Source organism: Pituophis catenifer, unplaced genomic scaffold (genome assembly GCF_029215685.1).
Source record: "Pituophis catenifer annectens isolate HBS135680 unplaced genomic scaffold, rPitCat1.0.hap2 SCAF_2, whole genome shotgun sequence".
Lineage (NCBI taxonomy): Eukaryota > Metazoa > Chordata > Lepidosauria > Squamata > Colubridae > Pituophis > Pituophis catenifer.
This window is the reverse complement of record NW_027256882.1, coordinates 287,701,200-287,727,715: the sequence shown is the minus strand read 5'-3', so window position 1 is coordinate 287,727,715 and position 26,516 is coordinate 287,701,200. Positions and strand designations below refer to the sequence as shown.

At 46.0% G+C, this 26,516-nt stretch overlaps 1 protein-coding gene across 1 annotated transcript in view; it reads right to left on the bottom strand.

Moving 5' to 3' along the window:
* Positions 1-21,459, bottom strand: part of PSTPIP2 (proline-serine-threonine phosphatase interacting protein 2) — a 50,518-nt gene extending 29,059 nt beyond the window's left edge. Inside the window, exons 1-2 of the mRNA XM_070936004.1 lie at positions 21,020-21,459; positions 2,953-3,053 (exon numbers count right to left, since the gene is read on the bottom strand). Of these exons, the coding sequence (XP_070792105.1) occupies positions 2,953-3,053; positions 21,020-21,052 (134 nt within the window). The 5' untranslated portion in view covers positions 21,053-21,459. The remainder of the gene's footprint in view (positions 1-2,952; positions 3,054-21,019) is intronic.
* Positions 21,460-26,516: the final 5,057 nt, after the last annotated feature.

The window sequence follows — 26,516 nt, the reverse complement described above, 5'->3', positions numbered from 1 at the left end:
TAGTCCTCGACTTACGACCACAATTGAGATCAGAATTTCTGTTGCTAAGCAAGGCTGTTGATAAGTGAATTTTACTTCATTTTATGACCTTTCTTTGCCCCAGTTTGTTAAGTGAATCACTGCCATTGTTACTTTAGTAACATGGCTGTTAAGTGAATGTGGCTTCCCCATTGACTTTGCTGGTAAGGTGGTCGTAAGAAGGGATCACATGATCCCAGGATGTTGCAGCCGTCATAAATACGAGCCAGTTGCCAAGCGTCCAAATTTTGATCATGTGACCACTGAGATGCTGCAATGGTCATAAGTTTGAAAAATGGTCATAAGCAGAGGTGGTATTCAGCCAGTTTGGACTGCTTCAGGCTAACTGGTAGCAGAAACCGCAGATGGTCTTTTGATGTCCTATTCCCACGATGGCGAACCTATGGCACAGGTGGCACGCAGAGCCATATCTGTGGGCATGCCAGCTTTGCCGTAGCTCAGCTCCAGCGCACATGCGCATGCTGGCCAACTGATTTTCAGGCCTTCCAGGCCCACCGGAAGTCAGAAAATGGGCTGTTTCTGGCCTCCAGAGGGCCTCTGGGGAGATGGGAAAGACCATTTTTGTCCTCCCTAGAAAGGCTCTGGAGCCTGGGAAGGCGAAAAACAGGCCTTCCAGTTCCACTGGAAGTTACAAAACGGGCAGTTTCCGGCCTCTGGAGGGCTTCCAGGGGGGTAGGGAAGGCTGTTTTCGCCCTCCCTAGGCCCACCGTCCCATCGTGTTCCAAAACTGGGGGGAGCATGGTGGGGGGGGTGTCACACGCACATGAGTGGGGGCAGGGCACATTGAATTATGGATGTGGGCAAGCGTGTGCAGGACCCCCCTCGCACTCCCCCGCATTTATTTATTTATTTATTTATTTATTTGTTTGTTTGTTTGTTTGTTTGTTTGTTTCAATTTGTATACCGTCCATCTCCAACAGGACTCAGGGCGGTGAACAGCCAGAATAAAAACAAAACATACAAAATTTAAAAACAGTTTAAAATAATTAAATATTTTTGGCCGCAATTTAAAACAAACCCAATTTAAAATCAATTAAATTTAACCCAAAACTGTGGGATCAAGCACACGACGGCAAAAAGGTTAGCCATCACTGTCCTATTCCAAACATTTTTAGGTAGTCCTCAACTTACAACCGTAATTGATCCTGGAATTACAGTCAAATGTCACAGTGTTTGTTAAGCAGGCCACCATGTGACTGCACCCAGTTTTACAACCTATTTTGCAGTGAACGCCACGGTCCTTAAGCAAACCCAAAGAGTGCTTTTTTCCGGAAAGTAAAAGTAAAAGTTGCAAGTTGCTAGCCTATGACTGTGGGACATCGCAAACAGCCGTAAAATGCAAGTAAATGGTGTTTAAGGACCCACAATGCTTTAATCGTACAGATAGATACAGATTAACAGAGTTCGAAGGGACCTCATAGGTCATCCAGTCCAACCCCCCGTCCTAGCAGGACACCCTACACCATTTCTGACAAATGGCAGTCCAGCCTCTTCTTGAGAGCCTCCAGTGATGAAGCTCAACTTCTGAAGGCAACTTCTGTTCCATTGGTCGATTGTTCTCATGGTCAGGAAATTTCTCCTTATTTCCAGGCTGAATCTCTCCTTGTTCAGTTTCCATCCATTATTCCTTGTCTGGCCTTCGGATGCCTTGCAAAATAGCTTGACTCCCCTCCTCTCTGTGGCAGCCCCTCAAATACTGGAAGACTGCTATCATGTCCTTCTCTTCACTAGACTAGCCATGCCCAGTTCCTGCAACCGTTCATCGTATGCATTAGCCTCCAGTGCCCTCATCATCCTGGTTGCTCTTCTCTGCACTCTTTCTAGAGTCTCAACCTCTTTTTTATAGTGTAGTGATCAAAACGGGATGTAGTATTCCGGGTGTGGTCTTGCTAAGGCTTTATAGAGTGGTATGAGTACCTCACTTGATCTTGATTGTATCCCTCTGTTAATGCAATTTAGGATTGCACTGGCTTTTTTGGCTACTGCCGCACACTGCTGGCTTATATTTAATTGGTTGTCCACTAAGACTCCAAGATCCCTCTCACAGTTACCGCTATTAAGCCTGGGTTTTTTAATGTACACTGAGAGCATATGCACCAAGACAAATTCCTTGTGTGTCCAATCACACTTGGCCAATAAAAAAAATTCTATTGTATTCTATTCTATTGTATTCTATTCTATTCTATTCTATTCTATTCTATTCTATTCTATTCTATTCTATTCTATTCTATTCCATTCTACTCCATGTTTTCTATTCTATTCTATTCTGTTATTCTATTCTATTCTATTCTATTCTATTCTATTCTATTCTATTCTATTCATTTCATTTCATTTCATTCCATTCCATTCCATTCTACTTCATGTTTTCTATTCTATTCTATTCTATTCTATTCTATTCTATTCTATTCTATTCTATTCCATTCCATTCCATTCCATTCCATTCCATTCCATTCCATTCCATATTTTCTATTCTATTCTATTCTATTCTATTCTATTCTATTCTATTCTATTCTTTTCATTCCATTCCATTCTACTCCATGTTTTCTATTCTATTCTATTCTATTCTATTCTATTCTATTCTATTCTATTCTATTCTATTCTATTCTATTCTATTCTATTCTATTCTATTCTATTCTATTCTATTTTACCCAGTCTATATGTGTACTTTTGGTTTTTCTTGCCTAAGTGTAAGACTTTACTTTGAGATTGATGTGTGACCACTGGAGCAGGGTGTGTGTGGCCAGCCATCAGAAGTTTGCAACCAGATCATAAGCAGCTCTGCGTAAGTCTGTCATAACTTCAAATGTTCACTAAGTGAGTGTTCGTAAGTCAAGAACTACCTGTAGTGGAGCTAGAAAGTTCATGAGAACATTCAAGAACCTTTCACCGTTCCAGGAAAGCAGTCATACGCACCTTTCCCGCAAAAAGTCTTCAAATTCTTTGCAGTTCTTCCTGCCGTCGTTCAAGTGTTGGATGATGTTGTCATATCCGGCTGTGCTGACCAAGTCTGTTGTCTAAAAAAGAAAGTTTAAAACTTTGTTAGGCACGTAACATCCCTCCTGCGCGAGCTGCACTGGCTCCCAGTGGTCTTCCGGGTGTGCTTCAAGGTTTTGGTTACCACCTTTAAAGCGCTCCATGGCTCAGGACCTGGGTACTTGCGGGACCGCCTACTACCACCAATAGCCTCCCACCGGCTGGTATGCTCCCATAGAGAGGGTCTTCTCAGGGTGCCGTCGGCCAAACAATGTCAGCTGGGGGCCCCCAGGGGGAGAGCCTTCTATGTGGGGGCACCTACTATCTGGAACGAGCTCCCCCCAGAGATACGGAGGATCACGGATCAGCGCACCTTCCGCCGCGGTCTAAAAACCTTATTATCTCACCAGGCAGGCCTGGCCTAATTTTCTTTTATAAAAGATTTTTAATTTTTTCATTTTCATTTCATTTTCATTTTATTAAATTTGTATACCGCCCTACTCCCGAAGGACTCAGGGCGGTGAACAGCCATAAAATAAAACATATAAATACAAAATTTAAAATAGAGATAAAACAAATTAAATAAATTTGGCTGAACCATTTTAAAACCCCAATAATTTAAAACCAAATTTAAAATTCCCATTTAAAAGAGGAAAAGTTTAGGTCAGGCCGGCTTGCTGGAATAGGAACGTTTTAATTTTAATTTTTTAATTTTTTAATATCTTTTAGTATTTTATATATTCAAATTTTAAAATTGGTTTTAAATAGTTTGGGGTTTTAATTTGTCTGGGCCAAAACTATTTAATTTGATTTTAATTCTATTTTTAAATTTTGTATGTATGTGTTTTACTGTTTGGCTGTGCACCGCCCTGAGTCCTTCGGGAGTAGGGCGGTATAGAAATCAAATCAAATAAATAAATAAAAAATAAATAAATAACATGCACAGCATTTTCCACGGTGGTAGCTAGAAGCAGCCTGTTGTGGCCTATCAGCCACCGGCCCTTCCAGCAGCCGAATCAGAGGAGGAGGAGGATGAGACATGGGAGTTAGAGTCAGCATCAAGGCAACCTGAGAGCTCTGAGAGGGAAAAGGGAATGGAGCTGGCAGAGAAAGAGAGAGAGAGAGAGAGGCGGAGCTGGGCCGTCTGTCAGCCCTCAGATGGAGAGTCAACAGCCCACAGGTCTGGAAGTGGCTGATGAGCAAGAGGAGGAACAGCTGGGTCCAGTGCCTGACACGCAGATGTACAGAAGGCAGAGGAGAGGAGAGCAGTGGAAATCTATGGACCGGTCCTTGGGATGGAAGAGCCACTGCTGTTAGCAAAGCCCCAGCCTAACTCTGGGGATAAAAGGCAGTGGGTGGAGATGAATAGATGTGGCAGACAACTATTCATCTCCTGGCCGGACAGACTTGTTAGCCTGCGTTGAGAGAGAAACGTTTTGCCGGGGCTGCTGGGGCTCCTAATAAAGGAATCTTTGAGTTAACTTCAGAGGGTTTGTCGTGTTTGGGAAGCTGGGACAGAACATAGCCCAAGGTCATATTTGACATCCGCACACATTTTATTTATTTATTTTTATTTTATTTTTTTTATTGACATAACACAAAACATAAATACATACAAACAAACATACTATGCATAAACAAACTAAACATTAAAATCAAGTATAATACCTGAACTTTGATAGTAGAGTTATCATGGTAATTAAATATTTGTATATCTAAATATGTATATCTTTCATTATATAACGATATTTATATAATGAACGATGCATAATGAAATATGCAATTCCATTTCCTCATTTTTGTGTTCTTGGGTGGTATTCCCTTATTTTAACATCCACACACATTTTAAAGTGGCAAAGTTTGAGAAACACTACGCTAGAAGCCCAGGACATAATAAAGTCAGTGAAGTAAATTTAGCTAAGTTTCTTCACCGACATCCTGAGCATCTCGTTAAGACTTTTTTCCTAATAGGTCATCCTCCAGAAAACGTGGACTGCCCCTTCCATCATCCTCGGTCAACGTGGAATTGTAGTCCAATACATCTGGAAGGACAAACTGGGATAAGGGCCAAGATAAGGGAATGAAAGCTGGTTCTTCCTGGAGACCAATTCAGCTGCCTATCTAAGCAAGAATCAGGAGAAAACCTGGTGGCTCAGCAGACTAAAAGCATTGTGATTAACACCAGCTGTCTGCAATTACTGTAAGTTCGAATCTCCCCAGGTTCAAGGTTGACTCAGCCTTCCATCCTTTCTAAGGTAGGTAAAATGAGGACCCAGTTTGTGGGGGCAATAAGCTGACTTTGTATAAAATATACAAAAGTATGAAGGCTATTGCTTAACGCATTGTAAGCCGCCCTGAGTCTCCGGAGAAGGGTGGCATATAAATAAATAAATAAATAAATAAATAAATAAATAAATAAATAAATAAATAAAAAAACCCTTCAAAGAAACACAGACTTTGGAGAAAATATGCAGAAATGGTTAGAAAAATAAAAGTATGCTTTAACCACAGGAAACATAAAAAGTGTGGGAAAGAAGCACAGACTGGCTTCCCCAATAATTCAACTAGACTGAGCATGCTGGCTGGGGTATTCTGGGAGTTGAAGTTCACCCATCTTAAAAGTTGTCACGGATGAGAAACACTTTGTTCTGACCCAGCTCGCCTAACACGATAAACCCACTGAAGTTAACTCAAAGATTCCTTTATTAGGAGCGCCAGCAAAAAGTTTCTCTCTCAACGCAGGCTAACAAGTCTGCCTGGCAGGGAGATAAATAGTTGTCTGCCACATCTATTCATCTCCGTCCCCTGCGTTTTATCCCCAGAGCTAGGGTGGGGCTTCGCTAGCAATGGTGGCTCTTCTGTCCCAAGGATCAGCCCACAGATTTCCACTGCTCTCCTCTCCTCTGCCTTCTGTGCATCCATGCATCAGGCACTGGACCCAGCTGTTCCTCCTCTTGCTCATCAGCCACCTCCAGACCTGGGGGCTGCTGATTCTCCGTCTGAGGGCTGATGGATGGCCTAGGCTCCGCCTCTGTCTCTCTCTCTCTCTGCCAGCTCCATTCCTTCTTCCCCCTCCCAGCTCTCAGGTTGCCTTGATGCTGACCCTGATTCCCACACCTCTTCCTCCTCTGATTCAGCTGCTGGAGGGACCGGCGGCCAACAGACCACAACACACTTATTGTTGTGACTCCGACCCCCGAGGCCGACTTATCGGAGGGAGAAGGCTCCAAACATGAAGGAGAGGAGTTGGCCAGGCCTCCCTCTCCAGGACCCTCCTCTCTGGCAGTGCCTCAGGTGTCTCCCGAAGGAGAAGAGATTGGCCAGGAGCCAGGTATCTCCTCGCAGTCAGTGACGGAGATAGGTCTTGGCTGGATCCACGTCAGCGTCGGAGAGACAAGCGCACGCAGCAGAAAAGGAGGCGTGCCAGAGATTAAGCTGAGTCACTGGACCACGCCCCACAGGGGATAAAAGGGGGTGAGGTGGCCATTCAGACTCTGTGACGGACAAAACTAAACTACTAGCGAGTCACATTGTATCTTTGAAACAACGTTATCTGCCTTGGATTTAATACGGACTTTGACAATTCTTGAACTGTGTGTATCTTGTTTGGGTTTATCTGTCGGAGGAACAACCCCTCCCTCTATGAGTAAAGTTCTTGGCAAGCAGCTACTGGGTTGCTGCCAATCCTCTTATCAAAAGAATTTGTTGTCTGCCAGTTTTATTTAACCCCTGGCTGTCTGTTTGTGTGCGTGTGTGAGACGGGGACAGAACACTTATATATATGTGGCTGCCTTGATGCTGACCCCTCCCCCCCGCCAGAGAATGAAATATTTTAGGGAATATTAAAAGAGGCAGAATATTATATTTTCCCAAAGGAGAAACGGCGAAAAATCTTAACAAAGGCAGAAAGCAGCCCCACTCTTCCTGCCATAGGAAATCTAAGAAGCTTGAAGAGGCTGGCATTTAGGAATGCAGATGTTGTATCCCTTCAGAACGACTGGGCCAATCTACTCACAAACAAAACACCTTCAGCCACAAGGTCCCCCAGGCTGGAGCTGATAGGATTAAGAATTTGCATTCCCCCACCCAGCTCCAAGGACAGGACATGACCTTTAGGACATAATAGGATTAACCCACCTCCATTGAAAAAAAAAAGACACAAGGCTCACTACATTGCACAACCCCCTGGAGCATCTCAATCACAAAACCCCAGAACCTTATAAAAATCCATCCACTCACTCAGCCATTTTGTCAGCCACCCCAGAAACATTTCTGCTGTCACTGAAGTTTCTGGAAAACCAAATAAACAGAGACCTTCTTTCCTTGCAGCCAGCCTCCATTTTAATTCCAGCGTTTTTCTTCCGGCTTGGAACCGGACTGGATTTTTCTTCCCACAGATGAAAGAGAAAGCCAGATGTTTTCGGTCCGCAAAATGCATTCTCTTAGGATCCAGGAGGGGGGGTCCAAAGATTAAATCACTCTTTTTCAATTTGGGCAGCTTTCTAGATATGTCGAAAGTTTACATAATTCAACTCCCAGAATTCCCAGCCTACGTAGCCCCAACTGGGAATTTTGGGAGGTGGAGTCCTCCTACTTGGAAGCTTCTAGGTTGAGAAACACTACATTAAAGGTTAAACTATTCATGGCCTGGGCCGTTTGGGGGATTATTTCTCGGTAGTGTGGTGAGTCGGCCCTCCCTCAGAAGTTCTCTTTTAAACTTTCAATTTCCTCTAAAGTTTACATAAGAAACCCAAAAGGGCTACTACCGTTTGGAGTACTTCCCTGCCAGCGTGAGAAACAGGCAGTTTTCATTTGACAATCGAGTCTTAATCCTTCAACGGATTACCAAGAATCAGAAACAACCGGTACCCGTTTCATAACACGAGATCTCAACGAAGCTTCTCTCTCTTTAGCCACAAAGTCACTTATTCCAAATTCAACACTTCAGGCTCAGTAAAAGAGAAGTCGGACTTAATAGAAACATTTGAAAAAAAAAAAAGGAACAGATGCACACAGAAGAGGCAGAAGCAAGCATGTTGCACAGTACAGGCAGTCCTCGACTTACAACCACAACTGAGCCCAAAATTTCGGTCGCTCAGTGAGACATTTGTTGAGTTTTGCCCCATTTCACGCCTTTTCTTGCCAAAGTTGTTAAGTGAATCACTGAGGTTGTTCAGTTAGTGACAAGGTCGTTAAATGAATCTGGTTTCCCCATTGATTTAGCTCATCAGAAGGTGGCAAAGGGGGGATTACGTGGCCTTGGGACGTAATGGTAATATTTTTTTTTGTCTATCGTTCAATCGTGTCCGATTTTGGGAGACTGCTAGGATAGGTTCCTGCAGTGTTCTTGGCAAGGTACAGATTAGGCAAGACATGGCTCAAAAACGGTAACTGTGAGAAGAATCTTGAAGTCCTAGTTGACAATCACTTAAATATGAGCCAACAGTGTGCTGCAGCAGCCAAAAAAGCCAATGCAATCCTAAAATACATTAACAAAGGGATAGGATACAGATCACGTGAAGAGGGGGGCCCGAAAGCCCTACTAAGCAGGTATATACAAAAGTATGAAGGTTATTGCTTAACGCATTGTAAGCTTCCCTGAGTCTCCGGAGAAGGGCGGCATATAAATCGAACCAATAAATAAATAAATGTCAGTACCACTTTATAATGCCATGGCAAGACCACACTGAAAATACTACATCCAGTTTTGGTGACCGTGGTTTAAAAAAGATGTAGAGACTCTGGAAAGAGTGCAGAGAAGAGCAACAAAGATTATTAGGGGACTGGAAACTAAAACATATGACTAATAATAATAATAATCACTTTATTGTCATTGTACATATATACACAGTAAACCAGTGGTGGGTTGCCCCCGGTTCGGCCCGGTTCGCAAGAACCGGTAGTAAAACCGGTGGGAGCAGTGGTGGGTTTCAAAATTTTTTACTACCGGTTCTGTGGGTGTGGCTTGGTGGGTGTGGCATGGCATGGCCTGGTGGACGTAGCAGGGGAAGGATACTGTAAAATCTCCATTCCCACCCCACTCCAGGGGAAGGTTACTGCAAAATCGCCATTTCCTCCCGATCAGCTGGAATTCGGGAGGCAGAGAATAGATGGGGGTGGGGCCAGTCAGAATTTTTACTACCGGTTCTCTGAACTACTCAAAATTTCCACTACAGGTTCTCCAGAACTGGTCAGAACCTGCTGAAACCCACCTCTGGGCGGGAGGCCCCGCCGACCGCCCCGGATGTCGTCACCAGCGATCTGAGAAACAAGGCGCGTGGTAAGTAGAACCCACCCCTGCAGTATACCCACACAACAAAATTCACTTAACACCCAAAGATCAGGTCCAACACACATAACAATCCCCAAACACACACCCCACTTACCAAAGGTGCTTTTTTCAAGAGGCAATTGGACGTTCTGATTTTTCTTTGAAGACGTTTCGCTTCTCAGCCAAGAAGCTTCTTCTGTTCTGAGCTGAAAAAGCACCTTTGGGACAATCATGAAGTGGATGACGGAGAATCTCCATAGACACTTATATGAAGAAAGGTTGCAGGAAATGGCCAAAGGTGCTTTTTCAGGAGGCAACTGGACTTTCTGGTTTTTTTTCTTTTTTCTTTCTTTCTTTCTTTTTTTTTTTCTTTTCTATCTTTCTTTTTTTTTCCAGTCCAACTATGACCTGGATGACTGAGAATCCCTATAGGCTTTTTTGCAGGAATTGGGGTTGTCTAGTCTAGTGGGAAAAAAAAAGATTATGGGCGATACGATAGCAGCATTTCAATATTTGAGGAGCTGCCACAAGAAGAGGGCGTCAACCTATTTTCCAAAGCACCAGAAGGCAGAACAAGAAGCAATGGATGGAAACTAACTAAGGAGAGAAGCAACCTAGAACTAAGAAGAAATTTCCTGACAGTGAGAACAGTTAATCAGTGGAACAACTTGCCTCCAGAAGTTGTGAATGCTCCAACAATGGACTCTTTTAAGAAGAAATTGGATAGTCATTTTTCTAGAATGGTATAGGGTCTCCTGCTTGAAGAGGGGTTGGACTAGAACAGCAGTCATCAAGCAGTGGTCCGCGAGAAAATTTTGGTGGTCCGCAGAAAAATTATTTGCATTTTTTATTGCACTAAATTAGGGGTCCTCAAACTACGGCCCCTGGGACGGATACATGCAATGAATGTTTGCGTTGCTGCAGAGAGTCTCCCCCTTCGAGGTCTTTTTGTATGGGTCGGAGGGGGACAGAAATTCCGACTTAGGGGTCTGCTTCAGCCTCCTGGTGTGGTGCTTTGGGCGAAGGCTGGAGGGAAGAGCCGCTGGTGGCGAAGAGCCGGAGGGCCTTGTTCCAGTGGGACTGCATCATGGCCTGGAACTGGCTGACCATCTCAGCCCGCTGAGCCTCCAGGCGCCAGCACCTGGCCTTGCACTCCCACAGGTCTTCCCTCTGCTTGGAATGCCTATGCTCCTAGTCCTCAGTGAGGTGCTTCTGCTGAGCCTCCTTCTCGTGGTGGCTGCTTAGCTCCAACAACTGCTTCCTGTAGGGGCCCTAAAGAGCCCGGGTGGGGAGGGGAGGAGTGGCTGGGAGGGGAGGGGCGAGGAGAGGCTGGCAAGGAGCCCCTCGACGTGAGTGACATCGAGTTGGCCATGCCCACCCAGTCACATGACCACCTAGCCACGCCCACCCAGCCGGTCATTACGCACATCATATTAGTGGTCCGCGGGATTTAAAATTAAATTTAAATTTAAAATACCAAGAGCCTTGGTAGTACAGTGGTCTAAGGCACCCTGTTATTAAGACCAGCTGCCTGCAATTACTGCAGGTTTGAATCTCGCCAAGCTCAAGGTTGACTCAGCCTTCCATCCTTTCTAAGGTAGGTAAATTGAGGACCCAGTTGTGGGGGCAATAAGCTGACTTTGTATAAATATACAAAAGGATGAAGGCTATTGCTGAGGACATTGTAAGCTGCCCTGAGTCTCCGGAGAAGGGCGGCATATAAATCAAAATTTTTTTTTAAAAAAATATGAATTTAATGGTCCCTGAGGTCCGAAAGATTGGTGACCCCTGGACTAGAAGATTTCCAAGGTCCCTTGGAAGTCTGTTTTTCCGTTCTAGTTTGTTAAGGTTTCTGCAGAAGAGGGTTACATTGCTTCCTTCTTAGGGCTGAGGGAAAGGGACTGGCCCAAGGTCACCAGCTGCTTTTGGGCCTGACACGGGACAGCCTGTTCAGCAGAAAACATTTGTATCTGGTCATTTGTTCATCTTCAATTTCCGATAAGGTTTAGAAAAATGTAGCCTTTGTGTATCTGGGTTTTTTTTCTCTTCAAACTGTCTTTCTGAAATACAGTATTCGTCCAGGCAGACATATCACCTCTTCATCTTTGAGGGAAAGGATAAATGCAAATAATTTATCCAGAGGCTCAGTCCTTTGCTGATTTTCTGCTTTTTGAGTATTCAAATATTTTTGAATATCATTTGCAGCTTCCTTTTTTTTTTTTTTTTTTTTTTTTTGCATACCATGCTGGATGTTTTGCATTTCAGTTTTTGAGTAAGACAATGTTTTGGGTTTTTTTAAAAAAAAATTATTTATTTTGAAGAATTTTGTTTCCTGCTCGCTTTTTCTTCACAGATTTGCTCTTAAACTCCCTGGCAACCTGTGTGACTTTTTGCGCCCTTCCTGCCTTGATATTTTTCTGGAGAGTTTAAAGTGAGTATGGTTTAAAATAATATTTTGGTGTCCTGGCTTCTGTAAGTGGCTTCCTTTTTTTTTTTTTTTTTCTCAACCAAATCCTGTCTTTTGAGGAAGTTTCTCTTGAAGTCTGTCAAATGTGACTTCACTGGCCTTCCGAGGTAATTTTCCAAGCGTAATGTCATTTCAATAGAAAAGAATATTTGTAACTCAGGGTTGAATTGCAGAATCCTTGGTATTTTCTGACCTTTGGGGAGTGGGGGGGGGGAGGTTTCTGGCAGACGTTTGATTACCTAACTAGGCAACATCATCAGAGCTAGTGAGTGTAGGGTTTGCTCCCTGTTTTTATACAGTAGCTTGCCCATAATGTGGCTTGACCAATAGGGACATATTACCACCTATACCAGACTGCATTTACTGTATATGCTGGTTTTTTACTTTGAAAGCCTTAATTAAGCATCAGATTACCTGAAAGAAGATTGTCTCTCATGTGTATGGATTTTTTAAGATCATTTTATGATCCTCTTCCAGAACCTTGAACATTGGGCGCTATCTAACAAAATGAAATTCAATGGTGAAAAAAGTAAGATTCTACATTTAGGCAAGAAAAACACAGGTACAGTATAGGTGCTACCTTGCTCAATAGTAGTAATTGTGAGAGGGATCTTGGAGTCCTAGTGGATCCCTAGTGAGGGGATCTTGGAGCCCTAGTGGATCCCTAGTGAGAGGGATCTTGGAGTCCTAGTAAATATGAGCTAACCGTGTGCTGCAGCTGCCAAAAAAGCCAACACAGTTCTAGGCTGCATAAACAGAGGGATAGAATCAAGATCATGTGAAGGGTTAATACCACTTTATAATGCCTTGGTAAGGCCACACTTGGAATACTGCATCCACTTTTGGTTGCCACGATGTAAAAAAGATGTTGAGACTCTTGAAAGAGTGCAGAGAAGAGCAACAAAGATGATGAGGGGACTGGAGGCTAAAACATACGAAGAACGGTTGCAGGAACTGGGCATATCTAGTCTTATGAAAAGAAGGACCAGGGGTGACATGATAGCAGTGATCCAATATCTCAGGGGCTGCCACAAAGAAGAGGGAGTCAAACTATTCTCCAAAGCACCTGAGAGTAGAACAAGAAGCAATGGATGGAAACTAATCAAGGAGAGAAGCAACCTAGAACTAAGGAGAAATTTCCTGACCGTGAGAACAATTAATCAGTGGAACAACTTGCCTCCAGAAGTTGTGAATTCTCCAACACTGGAGGTTTGTAAGAAGATGTTGGATAACCATTTGCCTGAAGTGGTGTACGGTTTCCTGTCTAAGCAGGGGGTTTGACTAGAAGACCTCCAAGGTCCCTTCCAACTCTGTTATTCTATTCTATTCTAACCCACCACCACCAAAGGAGCTGAGAAGGCCCTCTTCAAGGAGGAAAACTTTTTCTGTGATGGCACCCCATTGTCTAAATCAGCATCCCCCAACCCTTTGGGCACCAGAGACCGGTTCCGTGGAGAAAGGTTTTTCCACAGACCGGAGGGGACGTGGTTTCACGTGCTGCCTGCGTCCCACAGATGGGGCTTCGCTTATTTGCGTGACCCGGTTTTTGGCATGTCATGGCCCAGTTACCAGTCCACGGACCAGGGGTTGGGGACCCCGATCTAAAACGCCCTTCCTGTGAGAATCCAACCAACAGTCACATTCGGATCGTTTCGACATCAGGTGAAGAAGACTTTTTGATTTTCCTAGTCTCTTTCATTGTATTTTAGGTTTTTGCTTCTGACCGACACCAGGCCTAGTTTTGCAGGCTGCTTTGATTGAAAATTTTATTTGATCATTTATTTTATTTTTATTTTGGCATTGGTCTAGTACAAACGGCCCAAAGCACTTCAGCAGTTCAGCTATTTAGTGCCATAGGCTAAATAAATAATAAATAAATTGGGTGGTAGAAAGGAAGGAAGGAAGGAAGGAAGGAAGGAAGGAAGGAAGGAAGGAAGGAAGGAAGGAAGGAAGGAGACATAATACAGGTAGACATCGACGGACCACCAGAATTGAGCCCAAATTTTATGTTGCTAAGCGAGACACTTGTTCAATGAGTTTGGCCTCCTTTTATGGCCTTTCTTGCCACAGTTGTTAAGTGGATCACTGCAATTATTAAGTTAGTAACACGGTTGTTAAGTGAATCTGGCTTCTCCCATCGACTTTGCTTGTCAGAAGGTCACATGACCCAGGGACACTGCAACCGTCATAAATACGAGTCAGTCGCCAAGCGTCTAAATTTTGATCACGTGACCACAAGGATGCCACAACGGTCATAAGTGTGAAACATGGTCGTAAGTCGCTTTTTTTCCAGTGCTGTTGTAACTTTGAACGGTCACTAAATTATAACTGTTATAAGTCAAGGACCATCTGTGTTAGATAATAATTCCATCAAGTCAATTTCTGGCACAAAACATAGATGGATTCAAACGTCTTTTTTGGCAAAAATAAAAAAAAAGAGGAAATATTCTACAAATATCTTCCAGTCACTTCCAGAAAAAAAAAATGTATGCATTCTAAACTCCAAAGTCCAATTCACAAAGCTGAAACACCTCATTTTACTGCTCGTAATAAACTTAAATGTTATCCTTACTCTATACCTGCCTGACCGTTTTTATACCAGGTGTGTCCAACCTGAGGCCCACACCACCATAGGCAGCCCTGGGCAGCTAATTCACGCGGCCAGACAAGATAATAAACATGATATTTAAAAAAACAAAGCAGGTTTGTTATTGTATGATACATTTTACACGTGGACACAAGACAATTCCTCTTCGTTCACGTAAGCCAAAATTTGGGCAACCGCTGTTTATACAATTTGAGTTTTACTCAAAAATCAGAATTTTGGAACTCCAAAAGGCATGGAAGCTCCTGCAGGCTCCGACAGACAGACCATACAGAACCATGCATGCGGAGAGCGGAAATTTTGATTACAGATTAACAGAGTTGGAAGGGACCTTGTGGGTCATCTAGTCCAACCCCCCCCCAGGCACAAGCAGAAAACCCTACACCAGTGATGGCTAACCTTTTTGCCATTGCGTGCCAAAAGCAAGGGTCGTGCGGGGGGGGGAGGTGTCGCGCATGCTCCTACCCATAATTCCATGCGCTCTGCCCTCGCGCATGTGTGCGTAATCCCCCCGCACTCCCCCCGCTTTTGGCCCGCGATGGCACGGTGGGCCCAGTAGGACCGTTTTTTGCTCTCCCCAGGCTCCAGAGCCTTTCTAGGAGCCTGAGGAGGGTGAAAACAGCCTTCCCCACCCACCCAGGCCCTCCGGAGGCAGGAAACAGCCTGTTTCCCTACTTCCGGTGGGCCCAGAAGGCCCAAAAATCAGCTGGCCAGTGCACGCATGTGGGCCAGTGCTGAGCTTGCGGGCCCACCATTATGGCTCTCCAACACCTTGGCAACTTTAAGACTTGTGGACTTCAACTCCCAGAATTCCTCAGCCAACAAATGTGAGTGTCCCCCTGCGCATGTGCCCCGCCCCCACGCATTCACATGCATCCCCCATGCATGTCCATGCCCCCCCCTGCGCGCCCTGTTTTGGCTTCCAGGTTGGTGCAGGAGGCCTTCCAGGCCCAAAATAGGGGGGCGCAAACCCCCAAAATACAATGCAAGCGCCCCCACGCATGCGCCCCACCCCCATGTATGCGCAGCAGAAACCCGAAGACTAGCTGGCTGGCGGGAGACACGCATGCATGCGTGGTAGGGCTGAACTGGGGCGATGGCTAGAGGACTCTACATGCCACCTGTGGCACACATGCCATAGGTTTTCCATCACGGGTCTAAGGAGTAAAATATATTATATATGATATTGCACAGGTTCGTCTGGTGCACCAATTGCGACCCTCCTTGGATCAGGAGTCTCTCCTCATGGTCACTCATGCCCTTGTCACCTCACGGTTAGATTATTGCAACGTGCTCTACATGGGGCTACCCTTGAAAATGTAAGTTTTAATGTAAATTAAATTTAATGTAAAATTTAATTTGTTCTTAACCTGGGGTTTTAAATTTGTCTTCGGCTAAATTGATTTAATTCGATTTTACTTCTGCTCTTAAATTTTTGTATTCTATGTGTTTTATCTTGTGCCTGTTCACCGCCCTGAGTCCTTCGGGAGTAGGGCGGTATATAAATCAAATAAACATAAACATAAAAACATAAACAAAAGTGTTCGGAGACTACAGTTGGTCCAGAATGCAGCCGCGCGAGCTATTGTGGGTGCACCTAGATACACCCACATTACACCAATTCTCTGCAAGCTGCACTGGCTCCCTATCGGTCTCCGGGCACAATTCAAGGTGTTGGTTATTACCTTTAAAGCCCTACATGGCTCAGGGCCAGGTTATCTTTGAGACAGCCTTCTACCGCATAGCTTCCAACGACCGGTAAGATCCCAGAGAGTCGGTCTCCTCCGGGTCCCGTCAGCTAAACAATGCTGGCTGGCGGGCCCGTGGGGAAGGGCCTTCTCTGTGGCTGCCCCAGCTCTCTGGAACCAGTTACCTCCTGAGGTCCAGACTGCCCCCACCCTACTGGCCTTCCAGAAAGCGGTGAAGACCTGGCTCTTCCGGCAGGCCTGGGGCCATTGATCTCGCTACGGTGATCTTATGACACCCGAATTAGAGTGTATGGCTTTTAATGTTTTTTTTAAAGCTTTTGTATGGGATATTGTTCGCATTGTTTTATTCTTTGTTGTAAGCCGCCCAGAGTCCTTCGGGAGCTGGGCGGCATAAAAATGCGACTAATAAATAAATAAGAAGCTACCATCTGTCCCCAATCCACGCGCTTAACTGAATCAGGAGAGCACGACTGAACCGTTTCTATAATTTCTTAAATTTCTTCTGAGCCTACAGGAAATCGGTGTTTCTTTAAACCTAGAAAGGCCACAGGTCGTGCAGGTCGCCCTCGAACCTTACGACCACAAGGGAGCCCAACATTTCTGTGGTTAAGTGAGGCATTCAGTGTTCAGTGAATGTTGCCCCATTCTACAACCTTTGCGGCCGCAGTTGTTAAGTGTGAATCACTGCAGTAAGTTACATTTAGTAGCACGGTGGTTAAGTGAATTTGGCTTCCCTGCTGACTTTGCTCATCAGGAGATCACAAAAGGGGATCCCGGGACTCTGGGACAGTGTCGTAAATGTGAGTCAGATGCAGAGGTGGGCAGCACATGAATTAACAACCGGTTCACCCAGCACCAAAAATGAGAGCGTGAAAAATGCTTGTTTCGCACACGTCTTTTACACACGTGTGCGGCCTTCTATGCATGTTCTTTGTTCTCAGGTGCGGCCTGCATGCATGCATGCGGCTTAAAAAACACAGCTATATAGGACGGAATAGCGGGGGCGGGGGGGGCAGGGGGGTGCGCCCACCCCACCCGCAAGTCACAACTACCGCTTCGCCTGAACCTGTCTGAACCAGCACTGGTCAGATGTCAAGCATCTGAATTTTGATAATGTGACCATGGGAATTGTTGTGGCTCCGTTGCCTGAGCCTGGGCTATCGACAAATGCAGACTCTGAGAGTGAGGAAGAGGAATTGGCAAGGCCTCCCTCTCCAGGACCCTCCTCTCTGGCAATGCCTCCGGAGGACACTGAAGGCCAAAAGATAGGCTCAGAGCCAAGCACGTCCCCGCAGCCACAGGTGGACAGCGACGAAGGAGATAAGTGCTGGCTGGACCCTCGCCAGAGGCGCAGGGAGAAGCGTGCGCAGCAGAGGGGAAGGCGTGCCAGAGATTAGCTGAGTCACTCAACCACACCCCACAGGGTATAAATGTGGGTGTGGTGGCCGGTTCAGTTTGTGACGAGCAAAAACTAGAAATAATCCATGATCTCTGCGTTACTGGACTTTGCCTGCTTTATCGGACTGCATTTGGATTAATCCTTGTATTGTTGAAAACTCTGCCTGTTTTATCGGAATGCTGGCAGTCTAATCTTTGTTTTGTGTGAGTAAAGTCTGAATTGGCAGCTAGCCACTGAGTTGCTGCCAGCTTTATTTTCAAAGAATTTTGTCGTGTGGTTTATTAACTCCGGGCCGTCTGTGGGGGTGTGTGAGTGGAACGGGGACAGAACAGGAATGCCACCATGGTCTTAAGTGTGAAAAACGGGTCACAAAGTCACATTTTTGGGGCCGTTGTAACTTTGAACGGTCACTAAATGAACTGTTGCAAATCGAGGATTACCTGCACTTTCTAAATAACCTGGAGAGCCTCTGTGGGAGAGACCTCCCCATCAGCCACAACCAGACCAAGCATAATGCCATTGGAAACTAAGCGCCACAGCACATGAGCTGGGATTACAGTACCACCCGCTCCGTGATTGGCATAACCCTAAATGCCAAATAAAACCATGATTGGCACATCCTTCGACCCATAAGGCTCACGTTCACACAAAATAAAATCAAGTTACTCCAGCTGGCTTGATTCAGCTCACATCTACACCACCCAGCCCTCCTTCACCTGTTTGCTGTGTCAACCCACCTGCAGGCTTCGCTACCAATCGGAAATGGTTCAGAATCAGAATCATCAGAATCAGAATAGAGCTGAAGGGACCTTGGAGGTCTTCTAGTCCAGCCCCCTGCTCAAGCAGGAGAAATGGTATAAGTTCTGGTATTTCAGACAAGTGGCTGTCCAGTCTCTTCTTAAAAACCTCCAGTGATGAAGCACCCAAAACTTCTGGTGGCAAGCAGTTCCACTGGTTAATTGTCCTCCCTGTTAGGAAGTTCCTCCTTAATTCCAGGTTCCTTGATTAGTTTCCATCCATTGTTTCTTGTCCTGCCTTCTGGTGCTTTGGAGGATAGATTGACCCCCCCTCTTCTTTGTGGTGGCCCCTCAAATACTGGAAGACTGCTATCAATGCAGTACTGCAGGCTACTTCTGCTGACTGCCGGCTGCCTGCAATTTGGCAGTTCGATTCTCACCAGGCTCAAGGTTGACTCAGCCTTCCAGCCTTCCGAGGTGGGTAAAATGAGGACCCAGATTGTTGGGGGCAATAGGCTGACTCTGTAAACTGCTTAGAGAGGGCTGTAAAAGCACTATGAAGCGGTATATAAGTCGAAAGTGCTTAGTTGTAAGTCACTATCTGCATGGTGGCACAGTGGTTAAAATGCAGCATTGCCAACTTAACTCTGCCACAGACTGAGTTCGATCCTGACCTGTTCAAGGTTGACTCAGCCTTCCATCCTTTCAGAGGTGGGTAAAATGAGGACCCAGATTGTTGGGGGCAATAGGCTGACTCTGTAAACCGCTTACAGAAGGCTGTAAATCCCTGTGAAGCGGTATATAAGTCTAAGGGCTATTGCTATTGCCCTTCCTTCCTTCCTTCCTTCCTTCCTTCCTTCCTTCCTTCCTTCCTTCCTTGCTGTGGTGGTGCAGTGGTTAGTATGCAATACTGCAGGCCAACTCTGCCCACTGTCTGGAGTTCAATCCTGACTGGCTCAAGGTTGACTCAGCCTTCCATCCTTTCCGAGGTGGGTAAAATGAGGACCCAGATTGTTGGGGGCAATAGGCTGACTCTGTAAACTGCTTAGAGAGGGCTGTAAAAGCACTATGAAGCGGTATATAAGTCGAAAGTGCTTAGTTGTAAGTCACTATCTGCATGGTGGCACAGTGGTTAAAATGCAGCATTGCCAACTTAACTCTGCCACAGACTGAGTTCGATCCTGACCTGTTCAAGGTTGACTCAGCCTTCCATCCTTTCAGAGGTGGGTAAAATGAGGACCCAGATTGTTGGGGGCAATAGGCTGACTCTGTAAACCGCTTACAGAAGGCTGTAAATCCCTGTGAAGCGGTATATAAGTCTAAGGGCTATTGCTATTGCCCTTCCTTCCTTCCTTCCTTCCTTCCTTGCTGTGGTGGTGCAGTGGTTAGTATGCAATACTGCAGGCCAACTCTGCCCACTGTCTGGAGTTCAATCCTGACTGGCTCAAGGTTGACTCAGCCTTCCATCCTTTCCGAGGTGGGTAAAATGAGGACCCAGATTGTTGGGGGCAATAGGCTGATTCTGTAAACCACTTAGAGAGGACTGTAAAGCACTGTAAAGCGGTGTATAAGTCTAAGTGCCATTGTTATGGCTCAATGGCTAAAGACACTGAGCTTGTCAATCAGAAAGGTCGGTGGTTGGAATCCCTAGTACAGGACTTCTGTGTGAGCAGGGGGTTGGACTAGATGACCACCAAATTCCCTTCCAACTCTGTTACTGTTATTGCTCTCATGTGCCCCCTAGTCCTTTTTTTCCTCTAGACTGGCCATACCCACCCAGTTCCTGCCATCCTTCTTCATATGTTTTGGTCTCCAGCCCTTTATTTATTATTTATTATTTATTAGTTCGATTTATATGCCGCCCTTCTCCGGAGACTCAGGGTAGCTTACAATGCATTAAGCAATAGCCTTCATACTTTTGTATATACCTGCTTAGTAGGGCTTTCCCCTCCCCCGCCAAGCGGTGTTCTTTTTTTATACAAAGTCAGCTTATTGCCCCCACAAACCGGGTCCTCATTTTACCCACCTTAGAAAGGATGGAAGGCTGAGTCAACCTTGAGCCTGGTGAGATTTGAACTCGCAGTAATTGCAGGCAGCTGGAAGCTAAGTGCTACTTTAACAGTAGTTTAGTCCACTGCACCACCAAGGCTCCTCTCTTCCATCATCTTACTTGCTCTTCTCTGCACTTTTTCCAAAAGTCCAACATCTTTTTTTTTTTGTTTTTTTGTAAAGCGCTCCCCAAAATCCTCACCATACAAAGTGAAACCTCCCCCAGCGCATCGTGAGAACCAGTTCCCGAGCTTCCAAGTTGCCGTCCCGGTTCCGAAACAGCGGTTCGTCGTCCCCCGTTCCCACCCTGGTACGGTTCCCATTTAGGAAAGGCGAGGAGATCGGATGATCCCCACTCACCAGGGCGGCACTGCCCCAATCCCAACCCCCCACCCCTTACCCAGGCGCCAGCTTCCCCAACCGGGCGCCCGCTGCTTCTCTCTCTCCCCCCACCCGCCTGCGATTTCCTTTCCAGCCTGTTTTACAGAGTTGGAACTTGGAAGGGACCTTAGAGGTCATCTAGTCCAACCCCCCCCCACCCCGCCCAAGCAGGAGACCCTACACCGTTTCTGAGCAATGGTAATCCAATGGGGGTCCCTCCGGAGCAGCCGTCCACCTCCCCACCCCGGCATCAGCAGCCACGGCCCGGCGGGGGGCTCCTTGGGCGATCCCCGCCCGCCAAGGCGCAGGGTCTCCCCCGGATCCCGGTGGCTGTAGGTGCAAACTGGGGACCCCCCGCCCCACAGCTCCCCCCGCACCCCGCTGCTCACCCAGAAGTTGTCCTTAAAGAGGGTTTCCCGCATCGCGGCTGCTGAGCGGCCCGAGGGGGCGAAGGCAAGGGCGAGGCTGGGATCCAAGGTCTGGCTCTGGCCGTCCTCCTGTCCTGGCGCGGCGGGGCTCCCCCGTTTCCTCCCTCCGAAGGGACGGACGGGCGGGCCCGCCGGCCGAGTCTCCGCCCGCCCGCCCGCCGGCTTGACACCCAGGCGCCGGGGGGCCGAAGGGCGGGGTGGGGATGGAGGGTGGGGGGACGGCCGAGCCGACGGTCGCGGGCGAAGAAAAGGCTCCTGTCTCGCGTGGGGAGGGGGTTTCTCTTTCTTCGCGACCGCCCTGCGAGGGAGGCTGGGCGGACGGACGGACGGGGGGAAGAGAGGGAGAGGGAGGGAGAAAGAGAGAGAAAGAGAGTGGGGGAGAGAGAAAGAGAGAGAGGGAGAGAGAGGGAAAGAGAGAGAGAAAGAGAGGAAAAGAGAGAGAAAGAGAGGGAGAGAGAGAGAGAGAGAGAGGAAAAGAGAGAGAGAGGGAGAGAGAGAGAAAGAGAGGAAAAGAGGGTGAGAAAGAGAGAGGGGGAAGAGAGAGAGAAAGAGAGGGAGAGAGAGAGAAAGAGAGGGAGAGAAAAGAGGGGGGAGAGAAAGGGGGAGAGCAAGAGAGAGAGAGAGAACAAGAGAGAGAGAGGGAGAGAGAGAAAGAAAAAGAGGGAGAGAGAAAGAGGGGGGAAAGAAAGAGGGGGAGAGCAAGAGAGAGAGAGGGAGGGAGAGAGAGAGAAAGGGAGAGAAAGAGAGGGAAAGAGGGCGAAAGAAAGAGAGAGGGGAAGAGAGAGAGAAAGAGGGGAGAGAGAAAGAGGGAGAGAAAGAGAGGGAAAGAGGGCGAAAGAAAGAGAGAGGGGAAGAGAGAGAGAAAGAGAGAGAGAGAAAGAGAGAGGGGGGGAGAGGAAGAGAGAGAAAGAGAGAGAGAGGGAGAGAGAGAGGGAGGAGAGAGAAAGGGGGAGAGGAAGAGAGAGAAAGAGAGAGAGAGGGAGAGAGAGAGGGAGGAGAGAGAAAGGGGGAGAGGAAGAGAGAGAAAGGGGGAGAGGAAGAGAGAGAAAGAGAGAGAGAGGGAGAGAGAGAGGGAGGAGAGAGAAAGGGGGAGAGGAAGAGAGAGAAAGAGAGAGAGAGGGAGAGAGAGAGAAGCTGGGGCAGACTCCCTCCCCCCAAAGGCACCCGGGTCGCTGGCGAGGAGGAGGAGAGTGGCCGCCGGCTGCCTTCTTTTTTTCCTTTGCGAGTCTGCGGCTGGCTTTTTACACAATCGCAACTCTCAAATACATTTCTGGGGAAGGCCGGTTGTTGAAGCTTGACTCAGCAGCCTTTGGGGATCGAGGCTCTGCGATTGGTGGTGGGAGGTGGGTGGGGGTGGAGATCAGCGGGCTGGAAGTTTTAAAAAAAAGTTTTTAAAAGTTTATATATATATATATATATATTGATAGTTATTTTTCATCAAGGAGAAGATTTGTAGTCGAATGGTGGGGGTCCTGGGTGCTCTCTGAGGGTGGTGGTTTTCCTGCAGACGTTTCATTACCCAACTAGATGTCATTATCAGTGATAGAAGGAAGTGGGGTTTGTGGCAGAGAGTAGGCAGAGGACTGTGGGGTCCTTGGTGCTCTCTGAGGGTGGTGGTTTTCTTGCAGACGTTTTATCACCCAACTAGTAACATCATCAGGGTGACAAGGGGGTGAGGTTTGCTTTTTGTTTATTCACAGCGCACTGTCTGTAAATATTCTTAGCCCTGATGATGTTACCTAGTTTGGGTAATCTGCAAGAAAACAACCCAGCTCAGAGAGCACCAAGGAGCCCTTAAGTTTTTAAATTAGAAAACTTTTAAAACTTTTTTTAAAAAGTTTTTAAAACTCCCTCTTCTACTCTTTTGCAAAGAAAGCTGCGGGGTTGTTGCATTCAGGAGAATTTGTCAGGAATCCAGGTCTGTATAAGGGCTTTGAGCCCCCTCTCTGAGGGAGATGAGCGATTTAATTAATTTAATTAATTTAATTTAATTTAATTAATTAAATTTATATGCCGCCCCTCTCCAAAGACTCAGGGCGGCTCATTTAAAAAATCATTATAAAAAGACATTGAAAAATTAAAAAACATTAAAAACTCATTCACACCATTCATGGTCGGATCTCACCAGATCACAGAAGCGAGATCAACGGCCCCAGGCCTGCCGGAATAGCTAGATCTTCACCGCTTTTCGGAAGGCCAATACGGTGGGGATGGTCCGGACCTCAGGAGGTAACTGGTTCCAGAGAGCTGGGGCAGCCACAGAGAAGGCCCTCCCCCGCGGGCCCGCCAGCTGGCATTGTTTAGAAGCATGAACTAGAAATAAATTCGCTTCTTCTGCCTCCACGTCCACCAGTTCCAAGAAGGGTGCCTCTGAGCATGTCTAGAATGCCAGCCAGTTCCAAAAGCGCGGGAAAAGAGCAGTGAAAAAAAGCCGAAGGTGATACAGGAAGAGGGAGTGGAACAGGTATTGGAGGAATTACAAAACGATCCTTTGCTTTCATAAAATCACAGGCTGTGTTCAGGTCACACAAGAATAACAGAGTTGGAAGGGACCTTGGAGGTCTTCTAGTCCAGCCCCCTGCTTAGGTAAGAAACCCTACACTAGTGATGGCTAACCTTTTTGCCGTCGCATGCCAAAAGCAAGGGGATCACGGGGAGGGGGGGTCGCACACGCGTGTGCCCATACCCATAATTCAATGCGCCCCATCCCCCTCTGCATGCGCGCATGACCCCTCCCCATGCTCTCCCCGCTTTTGGCACGTGATGGCACGGTGGGCCCAGTAGGCCCATTTTTCGCCCTCCCCAGGCGCCAGAGGCTTTCTTGGAGCCTGGGGAGGGCGAAAATGGTCTTCCCTACCCCCCCGGAGGCCGGAAACAGCCCGTTTCCCAACTTCCGGTGAACCCGGAAGGCCCGAAAATCAGCTGGCCAGCGCGCGCATGCACCCTGGAGCTGAGGTAGGGCAACGCTCGCGTGCCCACAGATATGGCTCCACATGCCACCTGTGCCGTAGGTTCACCATCACGGCCCTACACCGTTTCAGACTGTCCGATCTCTTCTTAAAAACCTGCAGCGTTGGAGCACCCGTAACTTCTCCAAGGCAACTTCTGTTCCACTGATTAATTGTTCTTATTGTCAGGAATATTTTTTTTCTTAGTTCTAGGTTGTTTAACAACACGGTTGTTAAGTGAATCTGGTTGGCTTTGCTTGTCAAAAAGGTCACAAAAGGGGATTACGTGACCCCCGGGACACTGCATCCGTCATAAATATGAGTCAATTGCTAAGCATCTGAGCACGGGGAGGCCGCAACGGTCATAAGTGTGAAACATAGTCGTAAGTCACTTTTTTCAGTGCCCTTATAACTTTGAATGGTTACCAAATGAATTGTTGTGGGTCGAAGATTTACCTGTATTCTAGGTTAAAATGTTGGCCATTTTAACGGACAGCCTGCAGTTCGTGTGTGTTATGCAAAGTGTAAGTGTAGACACCAGTGGTGAAATCTAAAATTTGTTACTATGGGCGAAGAGGTTGTAAAAAAATGCTTTCAAAAGGCTCTGACGATCCCAGCTGAGTTGCCTGATCGGCAGAGGCTTTTTTTTCTTTTAAATGCCTCTGACGATCGGGCAACTCAGCTTGGATCGTCAGAGGCATTTAAAAGGAAAAAAAAGCCTCTGCCGATTAGGCAACTCAGCTGGGATCATCAGAGGCTTTTAAAAGCATTTTTTCTACAACCTCTTCAGAGGTCGTAGAAAAAATGCTTTTAAAAGCCTTTGAGGATTCCAGCTGAGCCACGCGACCATCAAAGACTTTTTTTTTTTTTACTTTTAAAAGCCTTTTTTCGGCCAAAGAGGTTGTAGAAAAAATGCTTTTAAAAGTAAAAAAAAAGCCTCTGATGATTGTGCGGCTCAGTTTGGTATGGGGGGGGGCAGGGATTTTTGCTACTGGTTCTCTGAACCACCCGCCTTCATCGCTACCGGATCGGGTGATCCGGTCCGAACCGGGAGCATTTCACCCCTGGTAGACACCATCCTTAATTTAGCCATGGTTTATTTCATCATGGTTTTACGCAGCCGAGCTATCGGGGTTTGCTCAACCAACTGGACGATAACTACTCTTACGCACAAAGTTGCGCATCGCACAATTCAAATGAGATTGGTTTTACTCCTCTGTCTGATAACTCTTGACAAAAAGTCCATCGACGGCACACAAAATTAGAATTATGATAGAAGAGAGGGAGGTTTGGAGTTCATTTGCATCTCCAGAATGTAATTAGCCCACAATTATGCTTCTTTTCGTCATCTTTCCAAAGTCGGGTTTATACTTAGAAAATTGCTATAAATCTTCAGCCACAAGGCTTGTTCCTTGAGCAAGCTGCAATTTCTGATTCCACGCTGTCTTACCACAACGATAAATATATGTTGCAATATTTTCAGGATCAGACTCAATAAAGATAATAGAAGTTATAGGTTTAAATATAATTCTCTTTAATCATAATAGGCATTCTATATTCGCTGAATATTCAAGATAGAAGCAAGGAAAAATGGGGAGGCTGACTCCTTTTATATACAAGGGGCGGAGCCAGGAATGGGAGTGGTAAAATATGAATACATTAAAGCTCAAGTAATAAGTTAACCCCTGATGTTCCATATATACATTATTTACACATTAGAGAATAAGGCATTTACATCTGACAAATCCCCCTCTAAATGCCGGTTCGTTATACAACACCAGTTACATTCAGATTCAGGACAATATAATACATATAATTTAGAAGTTAAATATTTGTGTTGTTTAGAAGGTAAGGGTTTTGTTAATATGTCAGCTAATTGTTCAGAAGTATCACAATGTATTGCTTTGATGAATCCGTCTTGAGATAGTTGTCTCACGTGCTTAAATTTTATATCAATATGCCTGGACCTTTGTCCAATTGCATCGGATCTAGAAATTTCAATGGCCGCTTTATTATCTTCATGCATAATAAATGGTAAAGTAGGTTTCTTCCAAACATCTGTGATCAAATCATTGAACCATACAAGGTTATTTGCAGCTTTAGACAAGCAAACATATTCTGCTTCTGTGGTAGAGGTGGCTACCAGTTCTTGTTTACCAGTATACCAGTAAACTGGACAATCGTTCAATAGAAAAACATAACCAGAGGTACTCTTTCTGCATGATGTATCACCAGCCCAATCTGCATCAGCATAACAAGTAATTTTTGGTTCTTTGTCATTATTGGGTTCCAATATTAAACAAAAATCTAATGTACTTTTCAGATATCTTAAAATTCTTTTGACAGCTTCCCAATGATACAAGGTTGGTTTGCTAACATATCTTGACAATAAATTGAGAGGTAATGCAATATCTGGCCTAGTCCAATTAGATATATAAAGGAGTGAACCTATAACTGATCTGTAAAATGTGTTGTCTTTAAACTCAGGGGAAGATTCATCATTGTTTCTA